Here is a 13,281-nt window from a genome sequence, read left to right on the forward strand (position 1 = left end):
GAATGCAGTTTGGACTTCCCCCAGAAAACCCGACAGCTGAAGCCAGGAAGCCCTCCTCATGACCATTGCCATGGAGATGGAACAAGCAGCTGTGTCAGCAGTGTCCAAAGAAGCCTGTAGGGACGTCTTTGCAAGCAGCTGGCCCGTAGCAATGATTGGCTGAAACTGCTCCCTCTCATCCATTATTAGAAGATGCTCAGTAAAGGCATCTTAGCATGGCTATACTTTGCCATGAGGGCTTGGTAATTGGCGATCCTACACAGAGCATGATTTACAGCAGATAAATCAAGACGCTTAAAATCTTTGCCGTGTGGCGTGGCCTTGGGGTGGTGCTGCCTGCCACGTTTGTTCACAGCATCGAGCTCACGGGAGTTTGCGGGGGATGTGAAAATAAGAAGTCTGAGTCCTTGGAGGGAACGTTGTGTTTTGTGTCCGCTCTCTTACGGTGGCCAGGCCAGGCCATGTTATTTCTGCTGGGTCCACCATGGCCTTGTGGATGGGTAATGCGACACGGCCAGGGGAGGTGGTGTGCAGGCTGTCAAGTAGTTTATGCTGCGACTCCTTAAGCAGGCGTCCGCCACCCTTTTAATAAGGTCCTGAAATGGGTTAAAATCAGCAGCCCAGGATGTGGTGGCAGGTTTGTTAGGGGAAGATGGAGAAATGCTGGTCGCAAGGAGTAATCTCTTTGTCCACTCTCGCTTCCTGGTCCTCAAAGGTCTCATCTTGTGGATCAGGAGCCCTAGAGAGACGCTGGTGGGGAGTCTCTTCTCTTGGCGAGAAGCAAAGCACTAGGAGCCCTCGAAAACTGCTGACAATAAGCTGCCCAAGGGTCCAAGTAGGGCCACTGAGGTGGTGAAAAAGGCATGGGTGGGGGCACCCAAGGGTGTTCATACCATCTGGGTGGGGCTTGTCTCTCATGAGGGTAAGCTGGGTCTGTAGAGATCTCAGGAAGGTGGGCTCATTGGTAGCCGAAAGGAGAGCCTTGGACAGAATGAGGGAGACTGATGAAAAATCCCCATCATCGTCTTCCTCTTCATCGCTGGGCAAAGGTGGACCAGTGTGACGTTATGAGTGTAAAATAATATTTCATTGGAAGATGACAGGGCCAGAAAGAGTTAATTAACTCGCCGACTGACCTGACCCATGGGTGAACTGTAGAAACTGGTTAGGAAGATATGTAAATGAATAGAGCTTTGAAATGCAAGTCTGCATTGTTAGAGATCTCAAGGGTAGACGTTTGCTCAGGTCTTGTGATGTAAGCAAACAAGTCTTGTCTATTGCTGTAACTTTAATTCGAAGATCAAAAAGGAATATTAACATTTATGATGATACTTGAGTGAAATAGTATTATTGTCTATATGTCTCTTTGAAGGTTGTGGTAACCTGTATCTGAACTGTTTAATGAATAAATTACCCTGTGCTAATTGCCAGGATGTTTGGAAGGAGAATTAAGCCTATTGTTTTCTCAGGCCAAAAGGCTGCTGGAAATGTATAAGAACCCTAGGACACAATCCTGCTGCATCTCAGGTCTGCTTTGGGTTTCAAGAGGGGGAAACCTTAAGCCATAAGGATTGAGATCCCCAGTCATTGACTGGAGTCACCCTGAATATGGACATTGGACTATAACCTATGGACTATTTCTAAAAGGACTTTTGGCAACTACAAGCTCACCTCTGCTATGCATCTGAACCTCAAGAATTGAATTCAAGTCTGTATGTATATTGATCTTTTAACCAACACTCTCTCTCTTTTCTTTTTTAATACATTTTAGCTTAGTTAATAAGAATTGACTATAGTGTGTATTTTGGGTAAGATCTAAGTTATAATTGAACCTGGGTATGTGGCTGATCCTTTGGGATTGGAAGAACCTTTTCTTTTATATGATGAAGTAAGATTTTCAATAATCATCATCATATCTGATGTGTGTCTGGATGGAGGCCTGAGGCTGGGTACTTTAAGGGAACTGCGTTGTTTGGACTTCTGAGTAACCAGTGAGGTACTATAGAAGCTGTTTTGTGCTGGCTTGGTAAATCTAAGGATTGGAATAACCACCAGCGTTTGGGGTTTGTCTGCCCCGTTTTGTTTGCAGTTCACCCTGATTGAGTGACCTCAGCTGGCTCCCACGGGCAGCACCGTCACAACCAGTCCTGGAAGTAAAGGGAGACTCCGTCGGTATCGTGTGCATCTCCAAGGAATGGGAGGTGATCAGTACCAGGAACGTGTTGTGGCCGAGCAGGGGCGATTCAGGCGTTTCTGAAACCACCAAGTCCCTAGGAAAAGGAAACTCCTGCGGTACTGGGATGGGCAGTACTGATGAAGTGAGATTGCAGAGGCGGCTCTGCCACAAGGTGCTGACGGTACCAGAAGTCTCATGTGCTTTGATGAATGGCCAGTAGGTGTAGGTCTGGTCTTTTATGGAGCTGAAGTACTAGGTACCGAGGCCCTAGGGGACTCTGCCAGTACTGGTGCAGAAGAGCTGGTCTTCTCTGTACCACTCCGTTCACCTGACAGTACCAATCTTCCAGAGCCGGAGCCCTTAAAAGTCTTTAGGCTTGCTGGCAGCGAAGGTACTTGAGGAGCCTGCAGCCTCATGGGTACCTAGTCACAGACCCATGGGTGCCGAGGTGGTCGACCTGGCCGGGGACCATTTCTTTGCGGCAAATTATCTACCATGGGGACTTGAAACTGCTTCCTAGAGATTTTTTGAGAGGATTTCAACTATTTCCTCTTCGAAGCTCTTGGGGTGTGTTTTCCCAAGGAAGTTGATGTGGTTGGCCTGGTCAGGGACCGTTGTACAAGGGGAGTCCCTGGGCCGGGGGCAGAGGCCGTTTGGAGCAAGCGCTCCATCGTAAGGAGACGCAGTTTTCGTTCTTGGTTCTTTCTGGCCCTCAACTTTAACTTGAGGCAGAAATTACACTTCTGAGGAACACGTGACTCCCCGCGACAGCATATACAGTGGGAATGTCCGTGACTGGCCGGGATAGCCTCCCGGCCTGAAAGGCAATGTTTAAACCTTGGGGAACCGGGCATACCCTTCCCGGGTTTCACTTCCCCTGAGGGGGAAAAAGTAAGGGGGAAAAAAGATGGATCGACAACAGCTACTATCCCAGTAAGAAATTTTTTTTGAATTTTTTTTTTTGTAAACTAAAGAAAGAGAGGAAAGGGATTACTGCCACTAACTAAGGGAAACTCAAGGAACTAACGCCAACTATCATGAGCAAGAGAAAGAAATACAGTTATGGCAATCTCAGCTCAGTCGCGGCTGAGAAGGAACTGAGGTGGTTTGCCCACACAGCGCTAGCCCTGATGCGGGGTGCGAGGCAGGGAGGGCGCATGCGCAGGCCGAACGGACACTGCTGCCTAAAATCTCCGATCCGAGGCGCGTGGGGCGCAAAGGCACCTAGAGTTAAAAGAACCTCAAGGGGGGGCACCCATGGGACACTACTCGAAGCAGCAGCAGCAGCAGCATGTCCTTGGCCTTACACCAAGAAGGTGCCTCTCAGTGGAGCAGGGCAAGAGGCCAGTTTCCAGACTCTGGGCCTAGCACAGGGGCTGCAGGCCCAATCCTCCCTGCCCTGCCCTGAGTGGAGTCACTGACCCCACCGCAAACCGCCGCCCAATCTCAGTTCTCCACCCATGGCAGCAGGTGCAGGTCACCCCACTGTGCCCAGGTGCCCAGGAGCGCTCTGGTGTGGGACAGGGCTGGATCAGGCCCTGGAAGGCCAGACCCCATCCCTGGACCAGGGGAAGCAGCACCTACCTACGACACGGTCAGCCAGGCTCACGGGCTGAGAGGACACTATGGTTTTGTAGCCCATCACGTCAGAGGGGACGATGATGGACTGGCACACGTAGGAGGTGACCGATTTCGAGAACTCTGCCTCCCCGTCGGGGACCCGCATGTCGGTGACATTGTCCGTACAGGTGGCCATCTTCCTTCCCTAGGGTTAAGGAGCAAAGCAGTCAGCCCTTGTCCGGCGCCAGCACTCTGCTTTCTGGGGGAGGGGGCCGAGCCACGTGTGGTGCGGGGATTTGAGGTGAACGTCTCTGTACGGCTCTGACAACACTTCTCAGCCCAGACCTGTGAGACCCCGATACACTCCTGGGCCTCTCCACGGCTGCAACAGCCTGTGTTGGCACTTGGGTCTATGGAGATTACTAGGTAAAACCCACCTCCTAAGGCACTGCCTGACCAGCAAACTCATAAGAACATAAGAATGGCCCTACTGGGTCAGACCAAAGGCCCATCTAGCCCAGTATCCCGTCTTCCGACAGTGGCCAGTGCCAGGTGCCCCAGAGGGAATGAACAGAACAGGTAATCATCAAGTGATTCATTCCCTGTCACTCATTCCCAGCTTCTGGCAAACAGAGGCTACGGACACCATTCCTGCCCATCCTGGCTAATAGCCATTGATGGACCTACCCTCCATGGATTTATCTAGTTCTTTTTCAAACCCTGTTATAGTCTTGGCTTTCACAACATTCTCTGGCAAGGAGTTCCACAGGTTGACTGTGTGTTGTGTGAAGAAATACTTCCTTTTGTTTGTTTTAAACCTGCTGCCTATTAATTTCATTTGGTGATCACTAGTTCTTGTGTTATGAGGAGTAAATAACACTTTCTTATCTACTTTCTCCACACCAGTCATGATTTTATAGACCTCTATCATATCCCCCCTTAGTCGTCTCTTATCCAAACTGAAAAGTCCCAGTCTTATCAATCTCTCCTCATACAGAAGCCGTTCCATACCCCTAATCATTTTTGTTGCCCTTTTCTGAACCTTTTCCAACTCCAATATATCTTTTTTGAGATGGGGCAATCACATCTGTACACAGTATTCAAGATGTGGGTGTACCATGGATTTATATAGAGGCAACATGATATTTTCTGTCCTGTTATCTATCCCTTTCTTTATTATTCCCAGCATTCTGTTCGCTTTTTTGACTGCCGCTGCACATTGAGTGGATGTTTTCAGAGAACTATCCACAATGACTCCAAGATCTCTCTCTTGAGTGGTAACAGCTAATTTAGACCCCATCATTTTATATGGATAGTTGGGATTACGTTTTCCCATGTGCATTACTTTGCATTTATCAAGATTAAATTTCATCTGCCATTTTGTTGCCCAGTGACCCAGTTTTGAGAGATCCTTTTGTAGGTCTTCGCAGGCTGCCTGGGTCTTAACTATCTTTAGTAATTTTGTATCATCTGCAAATTTTGCCACCTCACTGTTTATCCCTTTTTCCAGATCATTTATGAATATGTTGAATAGGACTGGTCCCAGAACAGACCCCTGGGGGACACCACTATTTACCTCTTTCCATGCTGAAAACTGACCATTTATTCCTACCCTTTGTTTCCTATCTTTTAACCAGTTACCAATCCATGAGAGCACCTTCCCTCTTACCCCATAGCAGCTTACTTTGTGTAAGAGCGTTTGGTGAGGGACCTTGTCACAGGCTTTCTGAAAATCTAAATACACTATATCCACTGGATCCCCTTGGTCCACATGCTTATTGACCCCCTCAAAGAATTCTAGTAGATTGGTGAGGCATGATTTCCCTTTACTAAAACCATGTTGACTCTTCCTCAACAAATTATGTTCATCTATGTGTCTGACAATATTGTTCTTTATTACAGTTTCAACCAGTTTGCCCAGTACTGAAGTCAGGCTTACCGGCCTAGAATTGCCAGGATTACCTCTGGAGCCCTTTTTAAAAACTGGTGTCACATTAGCTATCCTCCAGCCATCTGGTACAGAAGCTGATTTAAATGATAGGTTACAGACTACAGATAGTAGTTCTGCAATTTCACATTTGAGTTCCTTCAGAACTCTTGGGTGAAAACCATCTGGTTGGTCCTGGTGACTTATTGCTGTTTAAATTTATCAATTTGTTCCAAACTTCCTCTAATGATACCTCAATCTGGGACAGTTCCTCAGATCTGTCACCTAAAAAGAATGGCTCAGGTTTGGGAATCACCCTCACATTCTCAGCTGTGAAGACTGATGCAAAGAATTCATTTAGTTTCTCCGTAATGGCCTTATTGTCCTTGAGTTCCCCGTTTAGCACCTCGATTGTCCAGTGGCCCCACTGGTTGTTTAGCAGGCTTCCTGCTTCTGATGTACTTAAAAAAACATTTGCTATTCCTTTTTGAGTCTTTGGCTAACTGTTCTTCAAATTCTTTTTTGGCCTTCCTAATTGTATTTTTACACTTCATTTGCCAGTGTTTATGCTCCTTTCTATTTTCCTCACTAGGATTTAACTTCCACTTTTTAAAGGATGCCTTTTTGCCTCTCACTGCTTCTTTTACTTTGTTGTTTAACCACGGTGACTCTTTTTTGGTTCTCTTACTGTGTTTTTTAATGTGGGGTATACATTTAAGTTGAGCCTCTATTATGGTGTCTTTAAAAAGTTCCCACACAGCTTGCAGAGATTTCACTTTTGCCATTGTACCCTTTAATTTCTGTTTAACTAACTTCCTCATTTTTGTGTAGTCCCCCTTTCTGAAATTAAAATGCTACAGTGTTGGGCTGCTGTGGTGTTTTCCCCACCACGGGGATATTAAATTTAATTATATTATGGTCACAATTACCAAGCGGTCCAGCTATAGTCACCTCTTGGACCAGATCCTGTGCTCCACTTAGGACTAAATCAGGAATTGCCTCTCCTCTGGTGGGTTCCAGGACCAGCTGATCCAAGAAGCACTCATTTAAGGGGTCAAGAAACTTTATCTCTGCATCCCGTCCTGAGGTGACATGTACCCAGTCAATATGGGGATAATTGAAATCCCCCATTATTATTATTATTATTATTATTGAGTTTTTTATTTGAATAGCCTCTCTAATCTCCCTGAACATTTCACAGTCACTATCACCATCCTGGTCAGGTGGTCGGTAATATATCCCTACTGCTATATTCTTATTATTCGAGCATGGAATTACTATTCATAGAGATTCTATGGTACAGTTTGGTTCATTTAAGATGTAAGCAGAGTCAGGATGAGCTCTACCCTGACATCTGGTGGTGAATTGTGGCGAGTTGTGGAAAAGAACTTCAGGGGCTGACCTTGTTTGCATAGGCACACCTGTGGGATCCCCAGTTTCTCTGTTATTGGGGCAGGAAGAATAAAGTGTTGTTACCCTAATTATGTGAATCAAGGACAATGAAACTGTTTTATGACAGAGGGACTCGCCATCAACGAAGTAGCACTTGCTAGACAAGGGACATGGGTTCCAAAACCTAGTGACTTGAGAGAAGCTAGGGACAGGTATTTGTACCTGATAGTATGGGCCCCTTTTGAGGGCCTGAAATACCAAATGCACCACCACCACCTCCTCCTCCACTATGGAATATCAGAGCTTATTTTAATTCCACTAGGAGTCTAGTTACAGACTGCTGAGCTGAGTTTGTTGGGCCAATGGTGCACCAGCACTGAGGCTCCCCTACTACAAGCTGAAATCACTAAAGAGGTAAACTCACTAAGAGCCGAAATCACTGAGTGCTGTAGGGGGGCCTGAATCTATGGGCAGGTCTACACTTACTTCCTGGTCCGGCCGTAAGCAATTGATCTTCTGGGATCGATTTATCGCGTCTTGTCTAGACGTGATAAATCGACCCCAGAAGTGCTCGCCGTCGACGCCGGTACTCCAGCTCAGCGAGAGGAGTACGCGGCATCGACGGGGGAGCCTGCCTGCCGCGTCTGGACCCGCGGTAAGTTCGAACTAAGGTACTTCGAATTCAGCTACGTTATTAACGTAGCTGAATTTGCGTACCTTAGTTCGAAGTGGGGGTTTAGTGTGGACCAGGCCTTTGTTGCTGAGCGGCTGGCGGAGTGGAGCTGTTTGTGGGACGACTGGAGCGGCTCGCGGGACAGCTGGCGGAGCGGAGTGGCTCGCAGGATGGCTGGTGGAGTGGCTCGTGGTGAAGGCTGCAGCAGAACCCCATGGAGAGGCGGGGCAGTCGGCCTCGGACCACGTAAGGTGCCCCTTAACACAGCTGTGCCCTCCCCCCCCCCCAGGCTGGAAGGTAAAACTCTGCAGATAAACTTTGAACTCTGGGGCTGTACTGACCAGGGACAGAGACTTTTGGGGTGTTGGACTTTTGGGACTTTGGGTGATCTTTTGGGTTGCTGGACTTAAGACCCTGAGGGGAAAAGGATACTGCCAAACTTACTTGGGGGTGGGTCTTTTGCTCATGGGTTGTGTTATGAATCCTGTTTGTGGTGTTTCCCCAACATAATGCTGCATTGTTTCCCTCCTTTATTAAAAGGATTTTGCTACACTCAGACTCCGTGCTTGCGAGAGTGGAAGTATTGCCTCTTAGAGGTGCCCGGGGGGGTGGTATGTAATTGTCCCAGGTCACTGGGTGGGGGCTTGAGCCGGTTTTGCATTGTGTTATTGAAACAGAACCTCTAGATACTGAACCCAGCCCTTGTTGCTGCCAACTCAGACGGGCAGAAGGGTTACAAAGATTTTTACTTCATTTGATTCTACGCTTTCTTTCACATATAGTGCCGCTCCCCCACCAGCATGACCCGTTCTGTCCTTCCGATATATTTTGTACCCTGATATTACTGTATCCCATTGATTATCCTCATTCCAGCAAGTTTATGTGATGCCTATTATATCAATATCCTCATTTAATACGAGATACTCTAGTTCACCCATTTTATTGTTTAGATTTCTAGTATTGGTATTTAAGCACTTTAAAAACTTGTCTCCTTTTAGCTGTCTGCCATTACACGATGTAATTGAATAGGACTCTTCTTTATTTGACTGTTTCTGATCAGACCCTGCCTGTATTTTATCATTTTCTATCCTCTCGTCCTTACTAGGACATAGAGATTCTCTATTAATAGATCCTCCCCTAAGGGATGTCTGAACCATGTGCTCCTCCACACTTGTTGGCTTTCCCCCAGCCCTTAGTTTAAAAACTGCTTTATGACCTTTTTAATATTAAGTGCCAGCAATCTGGTTCCATTTTGGTTTAGGTGCAGCCCATCCTTCCTTTATAGGCTCCCCCTTTCCTAAAAGTTTCCCCAGTTCCTAATAAATCTAACCCCCTCCTTCCTACACCATCATCTCATCCATGCATTGAGACCCTGCAGTTCTGCCTAACTCACCCTGCACGTGGAACTGGGAGCATTTCAGAGAATGCTACCATGGAGGTCCTGGACTTCAATCTCTTACCTAGCAGCCTAAATTGGGCCTCCAGGATCTCTCCCTATCCTTCCCTATGTCACTGGTACCTACATGTACCACAACTACTGGCTCCTCCCCAGCACTACACAAGTCTATCTAGACGTCTCGAGAGATCCGCAACCTTCGCACCAGGCAGGCAAGTCACCATGCGGTTCTCCCGGTCATCACAAACCCAGCCATCTATGTTTCTAATGATCGAATCGCCCAGTACCATTACCTGTCTCTTTCTAATAGCTGGAGTTCCCTCCCCGGAGGGGTATCCTCAGTGCGACAGGATACCACGACATCATCTGGAAGGAGGGTCCCAACTATTGGATCGTTTCCCTCTGCTCCAGTTGGATGTTCTCCTTCCCTGAGACTGTCATCCTCCTCAACAGCACAGAGGCTGTCAGACCGGAGGTGGGACTCATAGACTCATAGACTTTAAGGTCAGAAGGGATCATTATGATCATCTAGTCTGACCTCCCGCATGATGCAGGCCACAAAAGCTGACCCACCCACTCCTGGAATAATTCTCTCCCTTGACTCAGCTGTTGAAGTCCCCAAATCATGATTTGAAGACCTCAAGTCGCAGAGAATCCTCCAGCAAGCGACCCCTGCCCCATGCTGCGGAGGAAGGCGAAAAACCTCCAGGGCCTTTGCCAATCTACCCTGGAGGAAAATTCCTTCCCAACCCCAAATATGGCGATCAGCAGAACCCCGAGCATGCGGGCAAGATTCTCCAGCCAGACCCGCATTGGCCATTGATACTAATTACCTGCGATGGCACGTTATTGACCTATTGACTAAAATCACGTTATCCCATCAAACCATCCCCTCCATAAACTTATCAAGCTTAATCTTAAAGCCAGAGAGGTCTTTCGCCCCCACCGTTTCCCTCGGAAGGCTGTTCCAGAACTTCACCCCTCTGACGGTTAGAAACCGTCGTGTAATTTCAAGCCTAAACTTCCCGACGGCCAGTTTATATCCATTCGTTCTCGTGTCCACATTAGTACTGAGCTGAAATAATTCCTCTCCCTCCCTGGTATTTATCCCTCTGATATATTTAAAGAGAGCAATCATATCCCCTCTCAGCCTTCTTTTGGTTAGGGTAAACAAACCAAGCTCCTCGAGTCTCCTTTCATACGACAGGTTTTCCATTCCTCGGATCATCCTAGTGGCCCTTCTCTGCACCCGTTCCAGTTTGAGTTCATCCTTTTTAAACATGGGAGACCAGAACTGCACACAGTACTCCAAATGAGGTCTCACCAGTGCCTTGTATAACGGAAGCAGCACCTTCTTATCCCTACTAGAAATACCTCGCCTAATGCATCCCAAGACCGCATAAGCTTTTTTCACGGCCACGTCACATTGCCGACTCATAGTCATCCTGCGATCAACCAGGACTCCGAGGTCCTTCTCCTCCTCCGTTACTTCCAACCGATGCGTCCCCAGCTTATAACTAAAATTCTTGTTAGTCATCCCTAAGTGCATCACCTTACACTTCTCACTATTAAATTTCATCCTATTACTATTACTCCAGTTTACAAGGTCATCCAAGTCTCCCTGCAGGATATCCCGATCTTTCTCCGAATTGGCAATACCTCCCAACTTTGTGTCATCCGCAAACTTTATCAGCCCACTTCTACATTCGGTTCCAAGGTCAGTAATAAATAGATTAAATAAAATCGGACCCAAAACCGAACCTTGAGGAACTCCACTGGTCACCTCCCTCCAACCTGACAGTTCACCTTTCAGTACGACCCGCTGCAGTCTCCCCTTTAACCAGTTCTTTATCCACCTCTGGATTTTCATATCGATCCCCATCTTTTCCAATTTAACCAATAATTCCTCATGAGGTACCGTATCAAACGCTTTACTGAAATCGAGGTATATTAGATCCACCGCATTTCCTTTATCTAAAAAATCTGTTACTTTCTCGAAGAAGGAGATCAGGTTGGTTTGGCATGATCTGCCTTTCGTAAAACCATGTTGTAATTTGTCCCAATTGCCATTGACCTCAAGGTCCTTAACTACTTTCTCCTTCAAAATTTTTTCCAAGACCTTGCATATTACAGATGTTAAACTAACAGGCCTGTAGTTATCCGGGTCACTTTTTTTCCCCTTCTTGAAAATAGGAACCACATTAGCTATTCTACAGTCCAACGGTACAACCCCCGAGTTTACAGATTCATTAAAAATTATCGCTAACGGGCTCGCAATTTCTCACGCCAGTTCCTTTAATGTTCTACTGTGTCCCAGAAAGTCTCATTTATGTAACTCTGTCTCCCTCAGCTCCTCCAGTTCAGCCTCTCTGGTCTCCAAAGTCCATACACGGTCTCTGAGGGCCAGGAGCTCCTTGCACCGAGTGCACACATACGCCACCTGCCCATAGGGCAGGTAATCATACATGCTGCATTGGGTGCAATAAACTGGGTAGCCCCCACTCTGTTCCTGGACTCTGCCTGCATTCTCTTTTTACTCCTGCAGCTTGTTCCTTTGTTGATGTTTTGTTTATATCAAGGGGGTGTTTTTGGCTTTTAAGTTTAAAGAATGTTGAGTTCTAGCCCCTGCTCACACTCCCCCTTGCAAAACTCCCCTGTTAGCCGCTCCTGTTCGCTAGCTCCTCTGGTCACTTAGGAGCAGGCTTTTTAAAGCCTTGGTCTCCCTGAGTAGCCCCGTTCCCTGGTTAAGGGTTGATGGGTGCTAAAAGGCTTAGGGATCACAGCCTCGTTAAGAAGCTCTCAGCCTTGCCTAGCAGGCCGCTAGGCTCACCCCACACACAGTCAGCACAGGGTCCCCCAAACAAACAGAGCACATGGTATATTTCAGTTAAGCAGCAAGCACACCACAAACACAGACTTAGGGTGACCAGATGTCCCGATTTTATAGGGACAGTCCCGATTTTTGGGTCTTTTTCTTATATAGGCTCCTATTACCCCCCACCCCCTGTCCTGATTTTTCACATTTGCTGTCTGGTCCCCCTACACAGACTCAGCCCGCTTGTGGGCTCAGCTGCACTGAACTGACCAGACCCAATTCTAAATGAAAGATGTGTGTGTCCATGGCGCCACCTAGCGCCCCTGGGAGAGAGCCCACCCGTCCTGCCTTCGGGTGCCTAGCATGATGCCTCATTTTATACGGGCTGAATTTCACCCCAAGTCATTTACATCTCCAAACAACTCATTACAGGGCTACAAGATTTTGGCCATCAGGAGACAAAGATCTACTTCATTCTCAATCATCCTGTGTTTCTGTACTACCCCTACACACCAGAGGTGGCTGCATCTCAGTGGTGCAAAATGTCTGTATTTTTCAAAGTGCTTTGGGATCCTTCAGTTCATACCAAAAGAAGGTTGGGGTGGGGCTGTGACTGGATCTATTAACGAGGATTCTCAATATCCTAGTAAAGAGGAGATGATAGAAGTTGATAAAAGTACAAGTAGGAACCAAAGAGAAAGTCAAATGCAAAAGAGTCCCATTCAATTACATCACATGGGGGCAGACAGCTAAACAGTGACACATTTTATAAGTGCTTGTATACAAATGCTAGAAGTCTGAATACTAAGATGGGTGAACAGGAGTCTGGTATTAAATGAGGAGATTGATGTAACAGGCATCCCAGAAACTTGATGGAATTATGCTAATCAATGGGACATGGTAATACCAGGGTACAAAATATCCAGGACTGACTGAGTGGGTCATGCTGGTGGCGGAGCGGCACCGTATGGGAAAGCAGAGAGTCCAATAGAGTAAAAATCTGAAATGAATCAATCTGTGCCGTAGGATCTCTGGATAGAAATGTCATGCTTGATCAATGAAAGTATAGGAATATACTACCGACCACCTGACCAGGATGGTGATGATGACTGTGAAATGCTCAGGGAGATTAGAGAGGCTATAAAAAACAACTCAATAATAATGGGGGATATCAACTGTCCCCATATTGCCTGGGTAGATGTCACCTCAGGACGGGATGCAGAGATAAAGTTTCTAAACACGAAACTTGGAGAGTTCTGAAACCCATAAGGGGAGAGACACTTCTTGATTTAGGCCTTGGCTACGCTACACAGTTTTGTCGACAAAACAGTGGAGGTGTACA

The 13,281-nt window shown here is 46.9% G+C and overlaps 1 protein-coding gene across 4 annotated transcripts in view; it reads right to left on the reverse strand.

Annotated features, from left to right (window-relative positions):
- ELAPOR1 (endosome-lysosome associated apoptosis and autophagy regulator 1) overlaps nucleotides 1-13,281 on the reverse strand; it is an 87,324-nt gene that overhangs the window by 14,804 nt on the left and 59,239 nt on the right. For all 4 annotated transcript variants that reach the window (XM_065403199.1, XM_065403200.1, XM_065403201.1 and 1 more), the window contains one exon: nucleotides 3,761-3,941. In XM_065403199.1, the coding sequence (XP_065259271.1) occupies nucleotides 3,761-3,941 (181 nt within the window). The remainder of the gene's footprint in view (nucleotides 1-3,760; nucleotides 3,942-13,281) is intronic.

Source organism: Emys orbicularis, chromosome 4 (genome assembly GCF_028017835.1).
Source record: "Emys orbicularis isolate rEmyOrb1 chromosome 4, rEmyOrb1.hap1, whole genome shotgun sequence".
In the NCBI taxonomy this organism is placed as follows: domain Eukaryota; kingdom Metazoa; phylum Chordata; order Testudines; family Emydidae; genus Emys; species Emys orbicularis.